The 19,201-nt window shown below is 48.8% G+C and overlaps 3 protein-coding genes across 4 annotated transcripts; 2 read left to right on the top strand and 1 right to left on the bottom strand.

Moving 5' to 3' along the window:
- Positions 1-238: 238 nt before the first annotated feature.
- On the top strand, positions 239-10,593 carry CYP2D6 (cytochrome P450 family 2 subfamily D member 6). Of its 2 annotated transcripts, XM_075050929.1 has the most exons (9): positions 239-970; positions 2,795-2,966; positions 3,709-3,861; positions 4,518-4,678; positions 4,821-4,994; positions 6,821-6,962; positions 7,581-7,768; positions 8,701-8,842; positions 8,960-10,593. In XM_075050929.1, exons 1-9 carry the CDS (start codon positions 758-760, stop codon positions 9,136-9,138), a joined length of 1,524 nt encoding a protein of 507 aa, XP_074907030.1. In that variant the 5' UTR covers positions 239-757; the 3' UTR covers positions 9,139-10,593. The 2 variants fall into 2 exon arrangements, with proteins under 2 accessions (XP_074907030.1, XP_074907031.1); XM_075050930.1 differs by lacking the exon at positions 3,709-3,861 and having other exon boundaries at positions 8,960-10,592.
- Positions 10,594-11,556: 963 nt separating this feature from the next.
- On the top strand, positions 11,557-13,959 carry NDUFA6 (NADH:ubiquinone oxidoreductase subunit A6). The gene is made up of 3 exons (XM_075050988.1): positions 11,557-11,743; positions 12,301-12,416; positions 13,766-13,959. The coding sequence occupies exons 1-3, from the start codon at positions 11,617-11,619 to the stop codon at positions 13,895-13,897; spliced, it is 375 nt and encodes a 124-aa protein (XP_074907089.1). The 5' UTR covers positions 11,557-11,616; the 3' UTR covers positions 13,898-13,959.
- A 2,025-nt stretch (positions 13,960-15,984) lies between these two features.
- Positions 15,985-18,578, bottom strand: SMDT1 (single-pass membrane protein with aspartate rich tail 1). Its single transcript, XM_075050989.1, has 3 exons — positions 18,324-18,578; positions 17,663-17,803; positions 15,985-16,272 (listed from the first exon to the last, which is right to left on the bottom strand). The coding sequence occupies exons 1-2, from the start codon at positions 18,477-18,479 to the stop codon at positions 17,666-17,668; spliced, it is 294 nt and encodes a 97-aa protein (XP_074907090.1). The 5' UTR covers positions 18,480-18,578; the 3' UTR covers positions 15,985-16,272; positions 17,663-17,665.
- Between the last annotated feature and the right edge of the window lie 623 nt (positions 18,579-19,201).

Consider the following 19,201-nt stretch of genomic DNA (forward strand, 5'->3'; position numbering starts at 1 on the left):
CCTGAGCTTTCTCAATGGAACAAATCCTCAGCCCTGCAAACAGAAACCTCGATGATCTGCATTTAGGAGCTGCTTCTTCCTTGGCTTGTCTGTACAAACAAGGCGGCGACACAGATTTAAACAAACTCTTTCAAAATTGCCCCATGAGAGTGCAGCAAGACTTGATTGCTTATTGTGAACTGTGATCCCACCTCAGCTGTGGGAGAGGGCACCCAAACACCTGGACCTCACCCAGCCCTGCCCCACGGAGGGCACCTCTGCAGGAGCTGCCACCAGCAGCAGGGACAAAGAGGCCTCTGAGCTCTGGTTTTGCAGAAGGAGGAGGAAGAGGAGGGATGACCTCCATCACCACTCCCCCAAGGCTGAGCTGAGCAGAGGAGGAGCTTCAGCTTTGAGCCAAGTCCCACATTCAGAGGCCAGCAACTGCAGAGAGAGAGGAGCAGGGAGACAGAAAAAGGGAGTGTGGGAAAGAGGAGAAAGCAAGGAGAAGAGGGCAGCTCCTGGGGAAGGAAGGGAGAGGGAAGGAGAGGGGAGGGAGGGAGAGGGAAGGGAAAGGAAAAGAAAGAGAAGGGAGAGAAGAGAAGAGGAGAGAAGAGAAGAGAAGAGAAGAGAAGAGAAGAGAAGAGAAGAGAAGAGAAGAGAAGAGAAGAGAAGAGGAGAGAAGAGGAGAGGAGAGGAGAGAAGAGGAAGAAGGCAAAAGGAGGCAGAAACAGTCTTGGGTGAAAAGAGGAAGACCAAGGAGTAAATAGGCTACGAAATGGCATTGCTCCTGTGGCTGGGGTCCCAGCTGTCATCCTGCTGGAGCAACATCTCTGTACTGGGAGTTTTTCTTACAGTCTTTACTTTACTTCTTGACTTCATGAAGCGCAGGAAGAAGTGGAGCCATTACCCGCCAGGCCCAGTATCGCTGCCGTTCATTGGGACCATGCTGTATGTGGACTTCCGCAACCCACACCTCTCCTTCAACCAGGTGAGTGCTGGCCCCCGCAACGAAGTGCCCCTCACACAACCGTGGACCCAGGAGGTGTGGGGACACCCTGGCATGATCTGCCCTTGCACAAAGCTGAAGGGCAATGCCCTCTCCAAAGTCCAGGATGAAGCAAGTCACTGCCTAAGGACACTGACCTGGCCCATAAAGATAAATAGATAATCACACACCAATACTCACCAGCCTCCATCTCCTGATCTATGCATGAGCTCAGTGGGAGATGCTGTTGTGCCCCCAGTGACAGATGATGCTTGGTCTGCTGTAGAGCTGGCCACCAACTTAACACGTGGGCAGGTGTGGGGGCAAGCGAACGGGGAGATGTGTAAACAAGGGAAGACAAGCAAATGTCTGTGGCCTGGGAATGTGGCTGCAGGAATGGCAGACTTGCCTGTGAGTTACTTAAGCACGCCTACAGGCATGTGACAGTTTCAGCTAAAGAGATCAGCTTGCAGGATTTGGCCCAGCAGCAATGCCCAAAATCCCGGTGGCGTTCCTATTCAAAGTCAGGGCTTAGCTTTTCTCAAAGGAAAAGCACAGCACAGCTTGCAGCAGATAAACCACAGGGGGGGGGTTGTGCTTCAGTTTGCAAACTCAAAAGACCTTTTCTCTAGGACGGCACTGTTCAGCTGTCTGTCCAAAATCTACCAAATGGAGAAACTAAGTATAGCATTTGTATTATTTGCTTGCATATAGTCCAAAAGATTACCATTTTCAAATCACATCATGTCAGGGTCATGCTAACCACAATCTTGACCAGTAATCACTTTTAATGAAGTATCCTAGTGCCAGTGAAGTGCTAATTCCCTTTCCAACCCCACTGCAAATACGGTCTTAAGTACTTCAGTTCCCTGCATTGCTACAGTGCAGAAATGAAGACACTTAGCTTTTTAACAAAAAAAAAAAAAAAAGAAGAAGACAGAAAAAAAGAAAAAGAAAACAGAGCACAGTCTGTGGGGCATTGCTACTATTGCACTGTCTTCCAACAACATGGTCCTGAGCGCTTTGTTCAGTGTTACTGACTAGCAGGGGAGCTTCGACCTGCCTTCCCAGGAGTCTTATGTCCAGTCAAAGGGCTCATCTACCTGGAGGAGACTTAGCTCCATGGCAAGCTCCCATGGTGAGTGTATGGCTGACAGGCTTACCTGTGCAGCCAACCTGCTGTCAGCGTTATGTCTCTTATAGAGCACAACAGATGTAGGGTGTGTGCCAGTTACCAGTCTTACTAGATGTGTACGCTCCTTTTAGGGAGAAAGTTGACCTGAAATTCCAGTGTGGAATTGCCTCTTCCAACTGTGTTACTGGGAGCCGGGCTCTAAGTAGATCTTCAGGAACAAATGCATGCTAAAAAAAAAATTACTTATGACCTTATCATCAATATTTCCTTCTAGCAGAAGTAGACTAACTCAAAACTTGCCTAGTCTTTCAAATCAAAATAAATACAAATATTATGAAATAATTCATTGTTGAGCATGCAGCCTTTGAAATCCTAAAAAAGGTCCTTGACCTTCTGTTGTCAGACAAAACCCAAACTACTTGTGCAATGGTCATGGCAACAGTTTGGCCAGGATAAGCGTACTCTAAATCTTTCCACTCACAAAGCATTGATCCCTGCTTCAGCTGCTGTTTGGCACCGCTCTGAGCTGTTGTACTGCAAAGACAAAGGTCAAAGATCAGCTGAAGGTCTCCTAATACAAGCGCCTCAAAAAAATCACTAAATAATAAAGGCCCTAAGGAAGGATATGGTGGTATTTTTGATGTTACTTTCAGCTCATTTTCAGGGATGTACTTTTTTTTTTATCTTGGCAGCTTCACAAGAAGTTTGGAAACATCTTCAATCTCCAGAACTGCTGGAGCAACCTGGTAGTACTGAACGGGTATAAAACAGTGAAGGAAGCCCTGGTCCACAGATCGGAGGACTTTGCTGACCGACCATACTTCCCAGTATATGAACATCTGGGCTACGGAAATAAATCTGAAGGCAAGTCCCTTGGAAATGGACATTCCTCACTGGCACTAGCACAAGGAGGACTGGGTAAATGGTGGCTAGAGGGAAGATCTTCTCAGTACAGTGCCACCTTCTCATGTCCCTCTGGTCAATCTCCTTGTATGTCTGCCACCCTTTGGTGGTGACAAAATCAGATTTGATGAAAAGGGGACTCCCCTTAGTGGTTGTAGTACAGCTGCAGGTGCTAGTACACACCTTTTCAGTAGTGTTAGGATTCCAACAGTGGTACAACTTTCCTGCCAGCGTTGGGAGCTGGTAGCTCCTGACACCCAGTGATTAGTCCTTATGCTTACGCACTATGTGCGTGTCGTTGTCATCACAAAAAAAATGGCAACTTTCTTCCAAGACAGAGTATTATCCAGCATCCAGCCCACACCTCTCATCCTCAGCTCCTGTGTGGTGGCACAAGCTGCTACCCAGGCCACACAAGCTAAGGGTGCAATGCTGAATGGTTTGGGGGGGGTCACTCCTTTATCCTTAGCAGCACTTGTTGCTCTCGTTGAAGCCTCCCTCCGCCTTCATAGCCATGCACGTGCATCAGAAGGTGCAGTAATCCATTTTTAGAATTGCTGTATGAACAAGCTCTACAAGATCAGACTCTTTCATCTATCCAGACAGACCTGTACCTCCAAACTCACATTTGTTATTCTCTAGCAAACTTTGCTTGATGTATGGGTCAGAGCTCCCGACATTTCTTGCTCATCCACAATTCCAGGGATTGTTATGGCAAGATACGGGCACGTCTGGAAGGAGCTAAGGAAATTCACGCTCTCTACCTTGAGGAACTTTGGGATGGGAAAGAAATCCCTGGAGGAGCGGGTGACGGAGGAAGTGGGATTTCTGTGCTCTGCAGTCAATTCTGAAGGAGGTTTGTCACATCCAGAAGAATGGGGAAATCATAGAAAAAGGCAATACAGTGATGCAGAGAGAGAAGTAATACTAGAGCCACTCTCCTTCGCATGCAGTGCTCTCTTCCTAAGCAAATGCAGTGTTTCTGGTCGGTATGCATTAGTAACCCTGCTGTACCTTGAAGCCACTTCTGCTTTACACAGTAGCCCCACTGTAACACTAATCGCTTTGAAACAGGAAACAAATAGGAAATAAATAGAAATAAAGAGGTAAAGTATAATTATTCCCAGAGCTGGGTAACTCTTACCTTTATGAAGTTTAGTGGAACATACTGATACTATCACATGCAATAAAAGTGCAGCTGAGAGTTTTCACACAACATCGCCTGTCATCTAGACACAAAGCAAAGAAAGTGTTATCTGTCACATTACAGAACAAGCCTGCAATTCAGCTTTGCTCTGGAGTTTTCTCCTTTAAACAAGTATCAACCAAATAGTAGTAGGAGATGAGAAGATCTTCACTTCCTAGTATGATGCATTTGTACTTTGAGTCGTTTGGGGGCTTTTTCTCTTGAAGGCATCAAGGAGGCATTTGTGTATTCTTGTTGCTGACAGCTGAGGTCCAACAGCTTGGTGTTGCTTAGCTTCATTGCTTGGTCTCCATTTCCATTTTTAGGTTGTCCTTTTGATTTAAGTTTTCTCGTAAATAATGCAGTCTGTAACGTGATCTGCACCACCATCTATGGAGAGCGTTTTGACTATGGTGATGCAACATTCAAGAAGCTGTTACATTTGTTTGAAAACTCCCTGAATGAAGAAGCTGGATTCCTGCCTCAGGTAAACCAAGACCTTAATATGTTCTGTAAGAAGCTGCCCCCTGTTGCTTGAGAGCATTGTGTTTTCATTATTTTTCTTTTTTTTTGCATCACATAATATCTTCTCTCTCTCTCTCTCTCTTTCTCTGGTTCTGACATCCCAGCTTCTTAATGAGGTGCCCATTTTGTTGCGCATCCCTGGAGTGCCACAGAAAGTCTTTCGAGGGCAAAAGGCATTCATGGACTTCATAGACGTGCTCATAGATAAGCACATGGAGACCTGGAACCCTGCTCACATCCGAGATTTCACTGATGCGTTTTTAAAGGAAATGGAGAAGGTAGGGTGACACCAGGAGAACCTCAGGGTCTGGGGGCAATTCCTCTGCCTGTTTAAGCTTATTGACAGAGGCTGACTTTCCTCATAAAGCTGTATAAAACCTCTTACTAATTTCCTACTTTTTCATTCCATGTAGTTTCTTGAGAAGAAAGGTGTTCAACTTCTTCATGCTGTAACCTCCTTTATTGTCTTAAGAGACCATATTATCTGCTGATGTTCTTGTACCCATTTTCTACCTTCATGTTCCCCTCAGAATCTAGCAACTCCCTTCTTTCCAGCCTACACCATTCTGAAGGCATTTAAAAGGCAGTGATTGAGAATTCACTAGTATTTCTAAGTTTGTGCCAGGGGACAAGTCAACATGCAAGTTCCTTTGTATGTCAGTGCCTTAATGTCTGATGTCTCAAAAATCAGTTACAAAACTGCAGCAACAGACTGACTTTTTGGTATCATTGCCCAGGCTGTTGCTTGTCTTTAAACCAAGTTATGACTTGGAAAGACGGCATCTCCTTCGGGATGCGTGTCTTTGAATTGCTTGCTAAGAACTAGTTCCCTACAGATTAGATGAAGGCCTAAATCTGAACCTCACTGAAATTAAAAGGAGTCTTTCCTTTGATTCAGTCAGGCATGAAGTCAGTATAAAATCAAAAGTACTTGCGTCAGCCCATCCGTCCACCATATGTTTCTGCACACGGATTCACTAAATTACAAGTGCCAGATGAGCAATAGTAGCAAATTCTGCCTGCGAATTGCTTCTGCCATCTGAGTCCTTAGGCTGGACTGCTGCTCTGCATAATGAACCCTGCTGTGCTGCGGGCACTGGGCACCTCCAGTCCACGTGTTAGCTTCCCCCAACTCACACGGGCAGAGCAACATGACCTACATTACTCTGCACTGAGCAGTACTATTTGGGGGTGGATGTGAGCCTGACCATGTTGCCACCTGTCACATCTCTCTTCTGTTCACTAAGGTCCCCTGATAAGCCAGTCTGATAAATCCCTCTACTGGGTTAACTTTGGTCAGGTCAGCCCCATAGCTGCCTTGCCAGAGATCTTTTATTGGAAGAACAGTTGAGTCTTAAATGCCTTATTAATTGCTATCCATATTACAACAGCATCAAAATATACAGAATAACTTAACAGAAGCTAGTCCCTAGGAAAGGAAAGTATAAAGAGGATTAGAAAAGACAAGCAGATGAACTCATGCAGAGAGCTTGTCATATCTCATATGCTAACAAATTTGAGCTCAATTAGCATTTGGATGAGAGACCAGTTTTGCTGAAATTGGTGTTGCAGGCTTAATAGGCAGCAATGATACCCTGATCTTTTTTTTTTTTGATTGTAAGAAAATAGCAGGGCAGAAGCAGTGAGAATCTGTAATGCATAGCTATAGATAACCCCCCTCAAAATACTGTTAATTTTGCATTTGCCACATCAATGCAGCCTCCTCTCTACTGCGTGGGTTTTATGATCTGATCAAACCTGAATAACTGTGTTCCACCTCCTCTGGGGGAGGACGTTATGGCAAGTGACAGGGGCCTGCTGTCTGTTTGAGAGCACAAGGCATTCACTTCTGTCCTGAAGGCAGGTGTAGCCTTCATCTCTCAGGATACGGGAGGTGACTGATGACCTTCAAATACAGAGGTAACAGGGTTACTGAAGTACATCAGTCATATACATACTGTTGCCTGTGTTGTGCTCTACTTTCCCAATGAACTTCTTGGTCAGCAAAAATGGATCTAGTGCTTCTCAGTACTTCTCTGAAACAATGGTCTTCTCACCCAGCAAGTACCCCAGCTCCAACCACCCACTTGTTTGCTCTCCACAGGGTAAGGTGGCTGAAGAGAATGGTTTCAGCTATAACAACCTTCGTCTGGTGACCGCAGACTTGTTTGCAGCTGGTTCTGAGACTACCTCCACCACTCTCCGGTGGGCATTTCTGTACATGCTTCTCCACCCAGAAATACAGAGTAAGTCAGAAGATGGGCAGAGGTGTGGCATCTTCCCTTCAATCCTCATTTTTCTGTGAGGAGACTGAACATCTTCTCTCCATGGTTTGGGGATTTTGCAATGAGGAGCAGCTTTGGTGATTGTTCATCTAGCAGAAACCAGTAGAAACACTTTCCAAACATAGCTGTTCTGGCAATGACCAGTGGCAGGGGGGAAGCCCTGACAAAAAGACTGGAGTTGGAAGGGCAAGTTCACTCTCGCCTTCATTTTGAAGGCTACCTGGGGACCTTCACTGGCCAGCGCACCCTCTTTCCAGTATTTGGAATAGATGCTAGTCTGTTTTAATTCTCTAATGCTGCATGCCCAGGTACCCTTTCAGCTGCACAGAGGAAGGGTAAGGTAGCATGTCGAGTGACAAGACCTTTATTAAAGACACTATGCACAAAGAATAGTTATACAGATGGCTCTGAGCAACTGAAAACAAATGCATTCCCCTCTAGTTTCTGTTCCTTTCTCTAATTGCTTGTCCTGCTCTCACCCAGCATCTATAATCTCACGCTGCCAGCCTTCCTACAGCTTGTACCAGCCCCTTCTGTTTATCTAAGAGCACTCTAATTCCTTATCTGTGCTGCTTTCAGGTAAGGTCCAAGCAGAGATTGATAAGGTGATTGGCAGAGAGAGATCACCCACCATGAAGGACCAAGCAAGCATGCCCTACACCAATGCTGTGATCCATGAAGTACAACGCTATGGGGATGTCGCTCCTGTTGGACTACCTCACATGACATACCGGGACACCAAGTTGCAAGGCTTCTTCATTCCCAAGGTGACTGCGACCAGATAGGCAATGTGGCATCCTCTCCCTGTGCAGATGCCAGGCCCCACCCAACTCTGCAGCATTGCCCTTCCAACCCCAAATTAGTCACTGGCAAGTGCTGAAGTAGGACTTGAAATGCTAAATCTGGGCAGATGGTCACATTTGTGCTCTAGGCTTGCGCTGGTTGTGTGGGAACCCAACTGCAGTGGCACCTCAGTGCAAAGGTTTGCTTTCCTCTCGAGGAGCTGTGACATTCACTGCCTGTGTTGGAAGGAGAAAGTAACAGAGCCTAACAGACTCTCTGGAGGCACACGACACCAGCTTACTGGCTTTCCTAAGATGGCAGTAATTAAAACTCTAATCCCTGAAGCTATTCAAATGCCACTGGCATTCAGTCCACTGCCATTGTGACAGGCAGCTGCCCTGGCAGCACTGGTAGCAATGCAAGCCTGGGATGGGTTGTTTTGGGTTTTTTTTTTGCCTTGCGATATCTCCTCTAGCTTAGAACATTGACATGTGAAACAGGAAAGCTTTGCAATTTCCCATGGCCCCTGTGAAAGCTGGGCTTTGAAGTCTGTCAGTCAACTGCTTTACTCCAGCTATAAAACAAGTCCAGGAGGAGCTGAGAAGCAGAGGCTGTTTCCACTGTGTAACTAAGAAATTGGCATTTGCATGCAATAGCCTCTGTAAGGATACAAACTGCCAAAGTTCAGATGCTTCAGAGCACAGAGCAGGCACCATATGTCATTGCAAAAGTGCCCTGCTTTACCTCTGTTTTAAATAAGATACAGAAGGTGAGATCGGTGCCTTACTCTGAAGCACTGAACGATGGTTGCTACTAGATGGGAGACATGGACCAAAGGGAGACCAGCACCAATCCTTTGTGCCAAGATAATGCTGCTGTTCTCACCTAAATTGTTTCCTCTTGTGGAGGAGTGCAGGGGACGACAATCATCACCAACTTGTCTTCTGTGCTGAAGGATGAGGCAGTCTGGGAGAAGCCAAACGAGTTTTACCCCGAACACTTCCTGGATGCAAACGGGCAGTTTGTGAAACCAGAGGCCTTCCTGCCTTTCTCAGCAGGTAAATCTGAGGGGAGGATCCAGCTACAAGTCAGAGGCACCGCAGGAGGGCTGATCTGCTCCTCCCATGTGGTTTAACGTCCTCTTTCATGGACTCTTGCTACTCCCTCTCTTGCAGGTCGCCGTGCTTGCCTGGGGGAACAGCTGGCCAAGACGGAGCTCTTTATTTTCTTTACCACTCTCCTGCAGAAATTCACCTTTGTGCTCCCTGAGGACCAGCCCAGGCCACGGGAGGATGGTCGCTTTGCCCTCACGAGCTCCCCACACCCGTACCTGGTGCGAGCTGTCCCAAGATAAGTGCGCGCTGCTCTCCTTTCACTCACAGACCACCACCAATGCAAACTCTGTCAGAAAAGTTGCAGGTCTAGGCAGGATCATGCCGGGTTCCACTCAAGACCTCTCAAGTCTGTGTAAGGTAAGGATCTGGCCCAATATACAGTTTAGCTTAATTGCAGTCCTGTATCTTGAATCAGATAGCCGTAGCAAGTTACGAATGACAATCAAGTTTGCAAGTACATATTTGCCTAATCAGCCAGCTCTGCTGTATTTGGGGCTCTCTTCAGTTGCAGCAGCAGTTCACTGAGCACACAGCTACTGAAAGAATTATTAGTCCTGAATTAGATTACTGAAGTACAAGGGTATCCTGGGTAAAAGGCAACTCTGGGGTCTTGCCAATTCTAGGAGAAAAAAAACCTGGGAAAAATCTATAAGGTACTCCTGGCCCACTCTCTTCCTCGTTAGCCCCACTGCATACCCAGCCATGCTCTGTCTCCCATGCAGTGCCATCCCACAGCAGTGTGTGCCTCTGCCTGGTGCCCAGGGGACTCCAGCTCTGGCTTGGTTCCTGAAAAAAGCAATCCAGGGCCAGTCAGCTGATTTGGCATGTGCTGCTGGTGGGCAGGGCGAAGGCTTCAGCTCCAACAACAAGGTGACATTTAAGCGCAGTTTCAGAGCAGCGCTCCTGAAAAAATCTTACCCAATACATACATATCCCCTTCATTCCTTCCTGTTTATTGTGTACTCCTGTCTATTGCACATATATTGCATTGCCTTCATTTATAGCCCCAAAGACAGTAAGTTTTAATCTTGACAACCCTTATATCACAGCATGCCTCCAGTAGGAATAAATACCAAGGGGTACATAACTAATCTATATGGTGTTCCAGCCACAGAAGCAGGTCATTTGTGAAATACAGAAGTTCCTATAAATACATTTCAAGAGAAATCCTGGTGTTTAGGTTTACCACCTCCTCTAATTAGGCCTTGAAAACTGCTTTTTTTCGGCATTACATAAAGTCAGCTCTTGGGCAGGTTTGGAACTCAAAAAGGCATGGAGTTAACAGTGTTTGAAACAGTACAGCTGTAGATTCCAGAGCTACCTTTCTCCTTCTTCCTGCAATATTCCTGACATCGTTTTGCAAGGTGTTAAGGTATGTTGATGTTTAGATTAGTAGTAGTTAACCACGTGGCTGAAAAGACTATAGCATAAAGGAGCTTCTAGGCATAAGCGCAACTAAAACAAAAATCTGTGAAACTACATGCATGTGTGTGCACACATTCCTATCTACCTTTCCAATAGTAATTTTAGAAGCTATGAAAGCTATTGAATGACGCGAATACTTCATAATACCATTGTTAAGATTTTTCCTTCAGCAGGAAATGCACATTTATGCTTTTAATCTACAAAATAATCTGAAAGACTAAAAGTGATCTGAAAAGTCTTCTTTCTCGCCTCTCCTCTTCGTGGTTGTCTCACAGTCCCCCTACACGCCTGCCTCAGCTAGTCACTTGACATTTCTCTCCTTACAGCCCGCACCCCATCCGTTTCTTTCAAGATCCTTTCCGTGTTCCTTTTCTGTTTGGTTCAGCAACACTTGAGCTGAACACGCTTGGGTTTATAGCTACCAGCACAGACCTAAGTGTTTTTACAGCGAAGGTTTCAGTAAACTGAACTTCAAACAGAAGGCATTCCAGCACTCACATACTTGGACAAGAAGTGCGGGTATAGCCAGAGAAGGGACCGGCTTTCTCAGCGTGCGAGAAAGCACTGAAAGTCAAGCGGCGTGTGCGAGCATCGGCTGCTGGGCGGGTCTGGAGGCATCTGGAGGCGAAAGGCAGCCAACGGATCACTGCAAAACACAGACCTAGCGCCGGCACTCGGGCAGGGGACAGCAACTCCTCCGAGACAGAAACGGCCGCCAAGGCCAACCGGCCCATGTCGGGCTGGGGGCAGGCGCTGCCGCAGCACGGGCAGGAGCGGGGGGCTGCCGTGGGAAGCGCCCTGCACCCGCCGCCCGGGGCCCCGCACCCGCCGGTGCCTGCGCGGCGGCACGACGGGGCCTCAGCGGGGAGCGGCGGCGGCTGCTGCGCCCGCCCCGCCTGCGAGGAGGCTGCCGTGAGGCCGCGGCACCTCCACGGCCACGTCGCGGAGCCTTGCGAGGCTAAACCCGCCCCGCCCCGCCTTACCGCCGCTCTCCCTTCCCCGCCCCGGCCCCGGCCCCGGCCCCGGCCCCGGCCCGCCCCCGCCGGGCAGTGCAGCGCTCCGCCGCCCCGGGAGGCGGGGCACCCCATGGCCCTGCCCACCCGCTCTGCTCCTCCCCTCGCCGTCGGCGGTGATTGGCGTTTCTGCCGACCAATCTGATGGGAGGCCGTCGGCCGCCGCGGTTTGCCAGGCTCAGAAGGCTGGAGTGGCAGCGCCGCCCACCAATAAAGGGTCGCCGTGCCGGTGCGCCTTCCCCCTGACGGCGGGACGCAGCGCGCGGAGGCCGCACCAAGATGGCGGTAGCGGGCAGAGGAGCGGTGTCTGCCGCGGTGAAGCCGATCTTCAGCCGGGACCTGGGCGAGGCGAAGCGGCGCGTGAGGGAGCTGTACCGGGCCTGGTACCGGGAGGTGCCCAACGCGGGTGAGGGGCGCGGAGCCCGCCACGCATGCGCAGGCGGGAGCGCGAGCTCAAGGTCGTAACGGCCACCCCGCAGCCGTTGGGTTCTTAAAGGGCCCGTCGGGGGGTGCCGGTCTCCCCGGGGCGGGGGGGGGGGGGGGGTGTATGTGTCTGTGTGTGTCCTGCCTCCCCCCGCCACTGCCCCGGGGCCGGTGGACGCGGTTGCCGGGGGCCGTCCAGCGGCTGCGGCGGCTCTCCAGTGCAGCACAGGCCCGCCGCCCCCCGGGAGGCGGAACCCCCGCCTCCTCGGGCCTTTCCTGCCACTTGGCTTTCCGAGCTAAGCAGAAGAGAAATCTAGCCTTAATTTCGCAGAACGGGGGCGTGTGACAGGATTGCCTGCCCTGTAAAACCGCACCGGGGCTGTGGGGTTCACTTGCTTTCAGTCAGTCACGTCAGTGAAGCTGGCAGGGGCTGCAAGAACAGACGACTGTGCAGCGTGTTGTGGCGTTGAGCTGCACATTGTCCGTGGAAAAAAACGAAAAGCAGTAGAGGTGACCTCTGTGGGTGTCTGTTTTTCGTAGTACACCTATACCAGCTGGACATCACGGTGAAACAGGGGCGCAACAAGGTGCGGGAGATGTTCATGAAGAACGCCCACGTTACAGATCCACGGGTGATAGACATGCTGGTTATTAAGGTACAGACAAGTTACTCGTGTTTTGTTGAAGCTGCAGACAATGTGAGAGTGGGTAATTGGTGGCGAGTGTGATGGAGGAGAGGGATAGTTTTTTATTTCACCTTGCGCTATGGAGGAGTTGTCTCTTGCAATCCAGATTGGTTTATCCCTGTCAGCAAACCTTTTGATAAGGGATCAAGCTGCTTCTGCATGCAGAGGAATAGGGTCTTAACTCACCTACGTCAGAGTTGCTAGAATATGGATTTCTGTCACTCGGTGTACTGGCTCTTCCAGTTTGCACATATTTAAAAGAGAAAGTCTATGGCAAGCAAAACAGTAGCTTAAATACCAAGTTTGTTGTTGCTTTTTTTTAGAAAACAATGGCAATCAAAGAAAGGGGAAAAAAGATGCTGCTAGCTAGTTGACTGTTAAAAATTGTCTTTCTGCTCCCTACAGTTCTCCCTTAGATTGGGATATGGTTTTCTTCACTGATTCCGAAACATACATTAGAGGGCCAGTACTTGGGGGGAGGCTGGCTTTGGATGGCAAAACGCCCCAGCTCTAACACATCTGGTTATGCCTCAGGCCTGAGAGACCTGTCTGATTCAAAGCAGTAATCAGCATAACAAGAGTGGGGCAAGGCTTCAAAATGGGTCTGAGCAACAATAACTGACCTCTGCAGTTCTAGTGCATTAGAAAGCTTCTGGCCAAGGCCTGGTGTGCTCACCTATTGTATTTCTTGCATTTCAAGACAGTTAGTCTGTCTTTTACATGATGAAAATAATCTGGAAACAGAATCCTAGATAACATGGTAGGTCACAATTCCAGGCAGTCTCATTTTGCCCTGTGCTGCCATACTCCGAAACTAGTACAATAACTCATAGTCTGGAGTGTCACGAAGAAATTATGTTTAATATCTCTGTTGTGGTGATATTGGTGCAAAGCACTTAGCTGTAAAACTAAGTAAAATTGCTGCTAACTTGCTGCTATTAAAAAAAAAATTAAATAGAGGCACATGGAAGTTAGGAATGTTATGTAGAATTTTATGGGGGTGCTGGTCATGAGAGAAACAAGGCAGGTTCTAAGAACGGGGCAGGGTCCCTTGCCTATTCCTCAGGGCTGGGAAGCTGTGCTGCAGAGACAAGCAACTTGTTAATATAGGACATGCAGCAATGAAGTCACAAGGCAGGAACAGTATATATGTTTGTGTCACAGTTCAGGCCATGCAAGCAGTCTTTAGAAGTACAGAATTGTTGATGCAGCTGTCTTAAGGGTGTTTCTAAGTGCATTCAAATAACTTTCATAGGGCTGTATAGTTAGATTCGGGCTCTAACTGAGAACTGGTCTAAAATTCTTCTGTCTCTGCGCAGGGAAAAATGGATCTTCAAGAAACCATTCAGGTATGGAAGCAGAGGACACACATCATGAGGTATTTCCATGAGACGGAGACCCCACGACCTAAAGACTTTCTGTCCAAATTCTATGCAGGCCACGATCCCTGAGAGATTGACTCTGTGTCTTTCTGCCTTATATTACAAATAAAGTTCTATATAGTAGAAAAAAATCTGTACAGAAAGATCATATAATCATATAGCACATTAGGAGCATAATGACTAACTCTGAATCCAGAGTGTGTACAAGTCGTTATGATCTATATGAAGAGCTGTGATTTCCTAGTTTTGCCAATGTGTGTCTTCAGTGGATGGAGTTTATCCCATCATTTGCCCTGGAGTGTCAGCTGAATAACCACAACGCAACCTGGCTGTGGTGCTTTCTGCTTAGCCTGCAGCCCTGTGCGTAGGTGTTAGGTCTGTGGAAGAAAGAGTGGGGCTTCAGAGAAGCCAGTGTAGTTGCAGAAATATTCTTGTGCTTGAGGCCCATCTGTATTCATGCAGTGTTTTGCAATTTCATGCCATGACATTGTTGATCCTGTGTTTTTTACTTGGACACTGGTCTCTGTTTACTTCCTCACAGAGAATGGTGTAAGATCCAATAGGCAAATAAATCTCTTTGTGCAGTAAAAAGACCAGGAGAGTCCGTTACCCTGCTGTAAAATGAAATTACCTGGAAAAATATCTTTTGTACTGTTGTCTAGAATAGGGAGGCTCTGTAAGAGCTTCTGATGCCTAGCAGATGGTGTCCTACCATCACCTCCTTAACTGAATCAGGAATACTAGATCCCTTTTGAGAAGGGTCAGGAGAATTTGTTCTTTCACCAGTCAGAATGGGTTTTCAGCAGGTAACTTGGTGCTGGATCTTCCCCCATGTGTGATCAGCATTGAATCTTTGTAGTATGCTCAAAGTTCTTTTTATCCTTGCCTAAATACTGGGGCTTTCTTCCCCATATGAGGACTGTAAAGCAGCACTCCTCAGGTTATGTGTACGTATGTGTAGGTAGGGGCTTTGGGAGTGGGATGTTTTTAAGGACAGGGTTGACACTGTCAGGAAGGGCCAGCAGATATGGTGGAATAAAGCAGTGATAAGGAATTTGGTAGTATAGAAAACATGAGCAGGGACATGTTTGGCTCCCAAGAGCAGATGAGCTGGAGCAACCCCTTCTCAGGCAGCTTTGGGGAAGAAGGGGGCAACTCAGATACAGAGTGACTCAAGAACCTGCCAGCTGCATTCAGCTACAGCTTTTGGGGCTACTTGGATTGCAGGCTCCCTTTGCTCTCAGTAGCTATGCTGGAGAGTTACAGAGCAAACATCAAAAGCAGTGTCAAATAATAAGGGAGCAAATGTGGCTGTTTGTTTGAACTATATGCTGTGCTAATGTGTGCAACATTAAAAGAAACTCTTTAACAGCTATGTGAATACTGAAGGGGAAAGTGGGCAGTCAAGAGAAGAGGCCAGCTCTAGTGACCAGAAACCATGAGACACCAGGGCAATGTTGGCTTTAAAAAAATAAATAAATAAATAAATAAAATTACTAACCTGTCAAGGTATTTGAGAAAACAGCTGCTCTGATGTGACTGAAGGTACTCTACGCACGCCCCAGCAGTAGAGAAAACCTTTTAAGTCTATTATACAAAGATTTAATTGCAATAGTAAACACTTCTATGTAAAGAAGAGTTGAAGTTCATATACAGTTGAGAAAATAAATATATTAGGGTTTATACGGAAGAAACTACTGAACCACCTAGAAAATACTAGGTACTTGGAGCCGGAGCGTTCAGAGATTAAATGCTATAAAACACATCGGTGAGTTAGTTTGCCTCTCATGATCTTAACCTTCTACCAAAACTACTCAAAACTTTTAACTCTGCGATGATAATACTGTATTTAATCCTCTGTGAGATTAAATTAATGATATAGTCTCCATGAGATAGACCTACTAGGTTGTAAATCAGTGTTATCTGAACTGCAGTGCCAGTGTCAATATGCACTCCATTCTTTTAATGGGGCTGCTGCTTCCTCTAGGATTCCTGAAATGTACCGTAGGTAAGTCCTTTCTGTAATTCAGTACTAATAGGAGGAAATAAATAGGAAGAGCGCCTCCTTACTGGAACAGATGTACGGCAGTAGAAAGGTTAAGACAGAAATGCTAGGACATAGGCACATCATCTATAAGAAGATGAGACCAAAGTCATACATCTCAATCTCTTTATCTTTAATTAAGTGTTTCCTGTATTGCTAATAAAAGGAATCCCAAGCAGTCTTTGATGAGGAGAGCGTGTGGGTGCAAGGATGCAGAGCCTGTCAAGCACTTCCTTCAACCCTGATCTACAGATTTCCGCCATACAGACATGCGCAGGACACTCACTGGCAAAGGGGATACAGAGCCCCCTGTCCCATTCAGGAAGGATAAAACACAGGTGACATGTTGGAATCGTTGCTTTGTCAATGGTTTTCTCCCTTCCGTTCTTCCATTATGGTTCTGCAAAGAGAATAATAAGCCATTACTCTTCAGATAGATACACTGTACTGAGCTCCAGTCCGTACCCTCCCCCCGAACCACACACAATGGGGGTTTACATAAAAGGAGTTTCTAACAGGCCATTGCAGTCTTCAGTCTTTTAAGTCCTTGTTTTTAGCTGCACAGTGCATGCTGGAAAATCCCTTTATCAAATGGAATACATCTACCAAACTGATTATAAAGCAACACTATTTACAACAACAGCTTTAAAACAGCTTCTTTAGTCTATAAAGAATCAAATACACCCAAACTCAAATCTTTACACAAGGGCAAGCCAAACAGAGTAATGTAAAATGGTGGAAAGCGTAGTGTAGTGTACTCCAGATAAAGGTGAATTATTTCTGCTCTTTCTTTACCCAGTGAGTCTGACCGGTCCAACTACTCCAGCAGTCAGTGTTGTAACACCAGACTGTTTGTTCTGACAGGTTCTGGAATTCTCTTAAATTGTCCACCTCTGTATCAGAATTTCATACCAATAAGTGATTCTCTTTTAAAATAGTCATTCTGTGAGTTAGCAGAAGACTTTTAAACAGGTAAACATGTAGAATAGTATCACAGAATCATTTAGGTTGGAAAAGACGCTCAAGATCATTGAGTCCAGCTGTTAACCCTACACTGCCAAGTCCACCACAAAACCGTGTCCCTAAGCACCACATCTACATGTCTTTTAAAGACCTCCAGGGATGGTGACTCAACCACTTCCCTGGCCAGCCTGTTCCAATGCTTGATAGCCCTTTTAGTGAAGAAATTTTTCCTAATATGCAATCTAAACCTCCCGTGGCACAACTTGAGGCCATTTCCTCTTGTCCTATTGCTTGCTACTTGGGAAAAGAGGCTGACCCCCCACGTCGCTACAACCTCCTTTCAGGTAGTTGTAGACAGCAGTAAGGTCTCCCCTGAGCCTCCTTTTCTCCAGGCTAAACAGCCCCAGTTCCCTCAGCCGCTCCTCATAAGACTTGTGCTCCAGACCCTTCACTGGCTTTGTTGGCCTTCTTTGGATGCATAACGTAGTACCGCTGAAGTCCCTCTTTTCTGTCTGCAGTATAGACCCTCACTGACTACAGTTTACTTCTGATTCAAATTACAAGATCTAGAACACCATCAGTTTATTCTGATCTCTTAACGAACGCGTGTTGTGGAGATTTCACATTCATACACCAGTCTGGCCTACTTTGGTATAAAAAAGCAGAAAAGTTCATAGCCAGAAGCAATACCGTATCTGCATGTTTAACTGCAAACACACCTTTCAAGCTGTTGCTGTCTGTATTTCCTAGTCTGAGATTCTCCTCCCTGCCCCAAGCCAAACAGGAAGCACAAATAATTACGATTGCTGGCGACGTTAATGACATACCCTTTAATCATCGTCGTCGTCATCCTCTGGGACAAAGATGTCATGTTCTTCAAGTAGGGCTGCGAAGTTCTTACTGATCTGAGTCCCAACGTACAGGAAGGGGATCACAACGCTGAATACTCTGAGGAGGCCGAAGGGCGTCTGCGAGGAACAGACTGATCTTTACCAGCAAGCTGCACTTGGCTGAACCCACGTACTCCCTCCCGGCCTCCACAGGCGCGCAGCGGCAGCGGGAAGCACGGTTTGCCCTCCCTCCTGCCAAACCCCCCGCCACCGCATCGCACTCTGTTGTACAGAAACGCCGGCACCGGGAGAGGAGGAACCCGCGGGGGGTTCGGGGCAGGGAACACCAGCGGCTTAGGCAGGGAGAGCGGTTGCCGGTGAGAAACGGCGGCGTACAGGCGGGCGCTCGTCTCCTCCTCACGGCGCAGCGACCGCCGCCGGCTCGGCGGGAAACAGGCCGCCCGGTGCCCGTCGCCCTCCCGCGAGCGGGCGCTTCCGCACCCCCGCCCCGCCCACAGCCGCTCCGCTCATTAGCCTAGAACCTGTCACTCGCTCCCGCCGCCCCGCCCGCAGCAGCTGCGCCCACACCGATTGGCCACCGCTGCCATCCGTCACGCCGCGATTGGCTGCCGCCCCCACCGGCTCGCCCCTCGCTCACCTTAACCGGCTTGGGCAAAATGGCGCCGCTGCGGGTGACGGTGGCGCTCCGGGAGGGCGCAAGCGGCACGGCCGGGCCGCGGCGCGGCCCGCCCCAGCCCGCTCGCCCCGAGTAAGCCGCGGCTGCCGCCAGGAGCCGCCCGCCCGCCGCTGCCATCCTCCCGCCCCTCGCCGGGCTCCCGTCACGGCCGAACCGAGGCGTCCCCCGCGGCGCCGGGGCCTCCGGCTCTCGCGAGGCTTGAGCGGGAGGGGCGAGGCCGCCAGCGCGCGTGCGCGAGGCGGGGCCGCCGGGCCCGGCCGCGCCCCCGGCTCCCCCCGGGGCCTGCCCCGGCGCCCGGAGGGGAGGGGGATGGGAACGGGAACGGGAACCGGGCAGCCCTTCCCCGCCGAAGGGCGCAGAGGCTCGGCAGGAGAGGGCCGGGCCGGGTGACCCCACGGAGGGGCAGGGTGGGAACGGCCGGGGTGCGCGGGGGGTGCGCGACGGCCTTGGCAGCCCACGGGCTACAAAGGAAACCCGTTTACTGGCCCTCGCGGCCTGAAATACAAACGTTTACGGTGTCTTGAAAGGCCCTAATGCAAGTCCCGCGCGTAAAACAAAGGCGCGTGTGAAACCACCTCTTGGAAGAAGAACAGTCCGTCTGCCCAAAGCAGAAGCTGCTCAGGCGGCGGGAGCGCTTCTGCAGTGGGTGCTGCCTGGTCGCCGCGCTGGTCGCAGAACACGCTTGGTGCTGGCGAGAGGTGCCCCCGATGCGGGGACTCCGTGTGTGCCCTGTGCGTTTCAGTGGGGTTATTAAATTTCTGTACAAAGGCAGTTGAGAGGGGTAGGACTGGGGGGGGGGAGGGTCACCCACCCCCAAACTTAATGCGGCAGCTGTTGTA

Source organism: Buteo buteo, chromosome 19, assembly GCF_964188355.1.
Source record: "Buteo buteo chromosome 19, bButBut1.hap1.1, whole genome shotgun sequence".
Classification (NCBI taxonomy): Eukaryota; Metazoa; Chordata; class Aves; order Accipitriformes; family Accipitridae; genus Buteo; species Buteo buteo.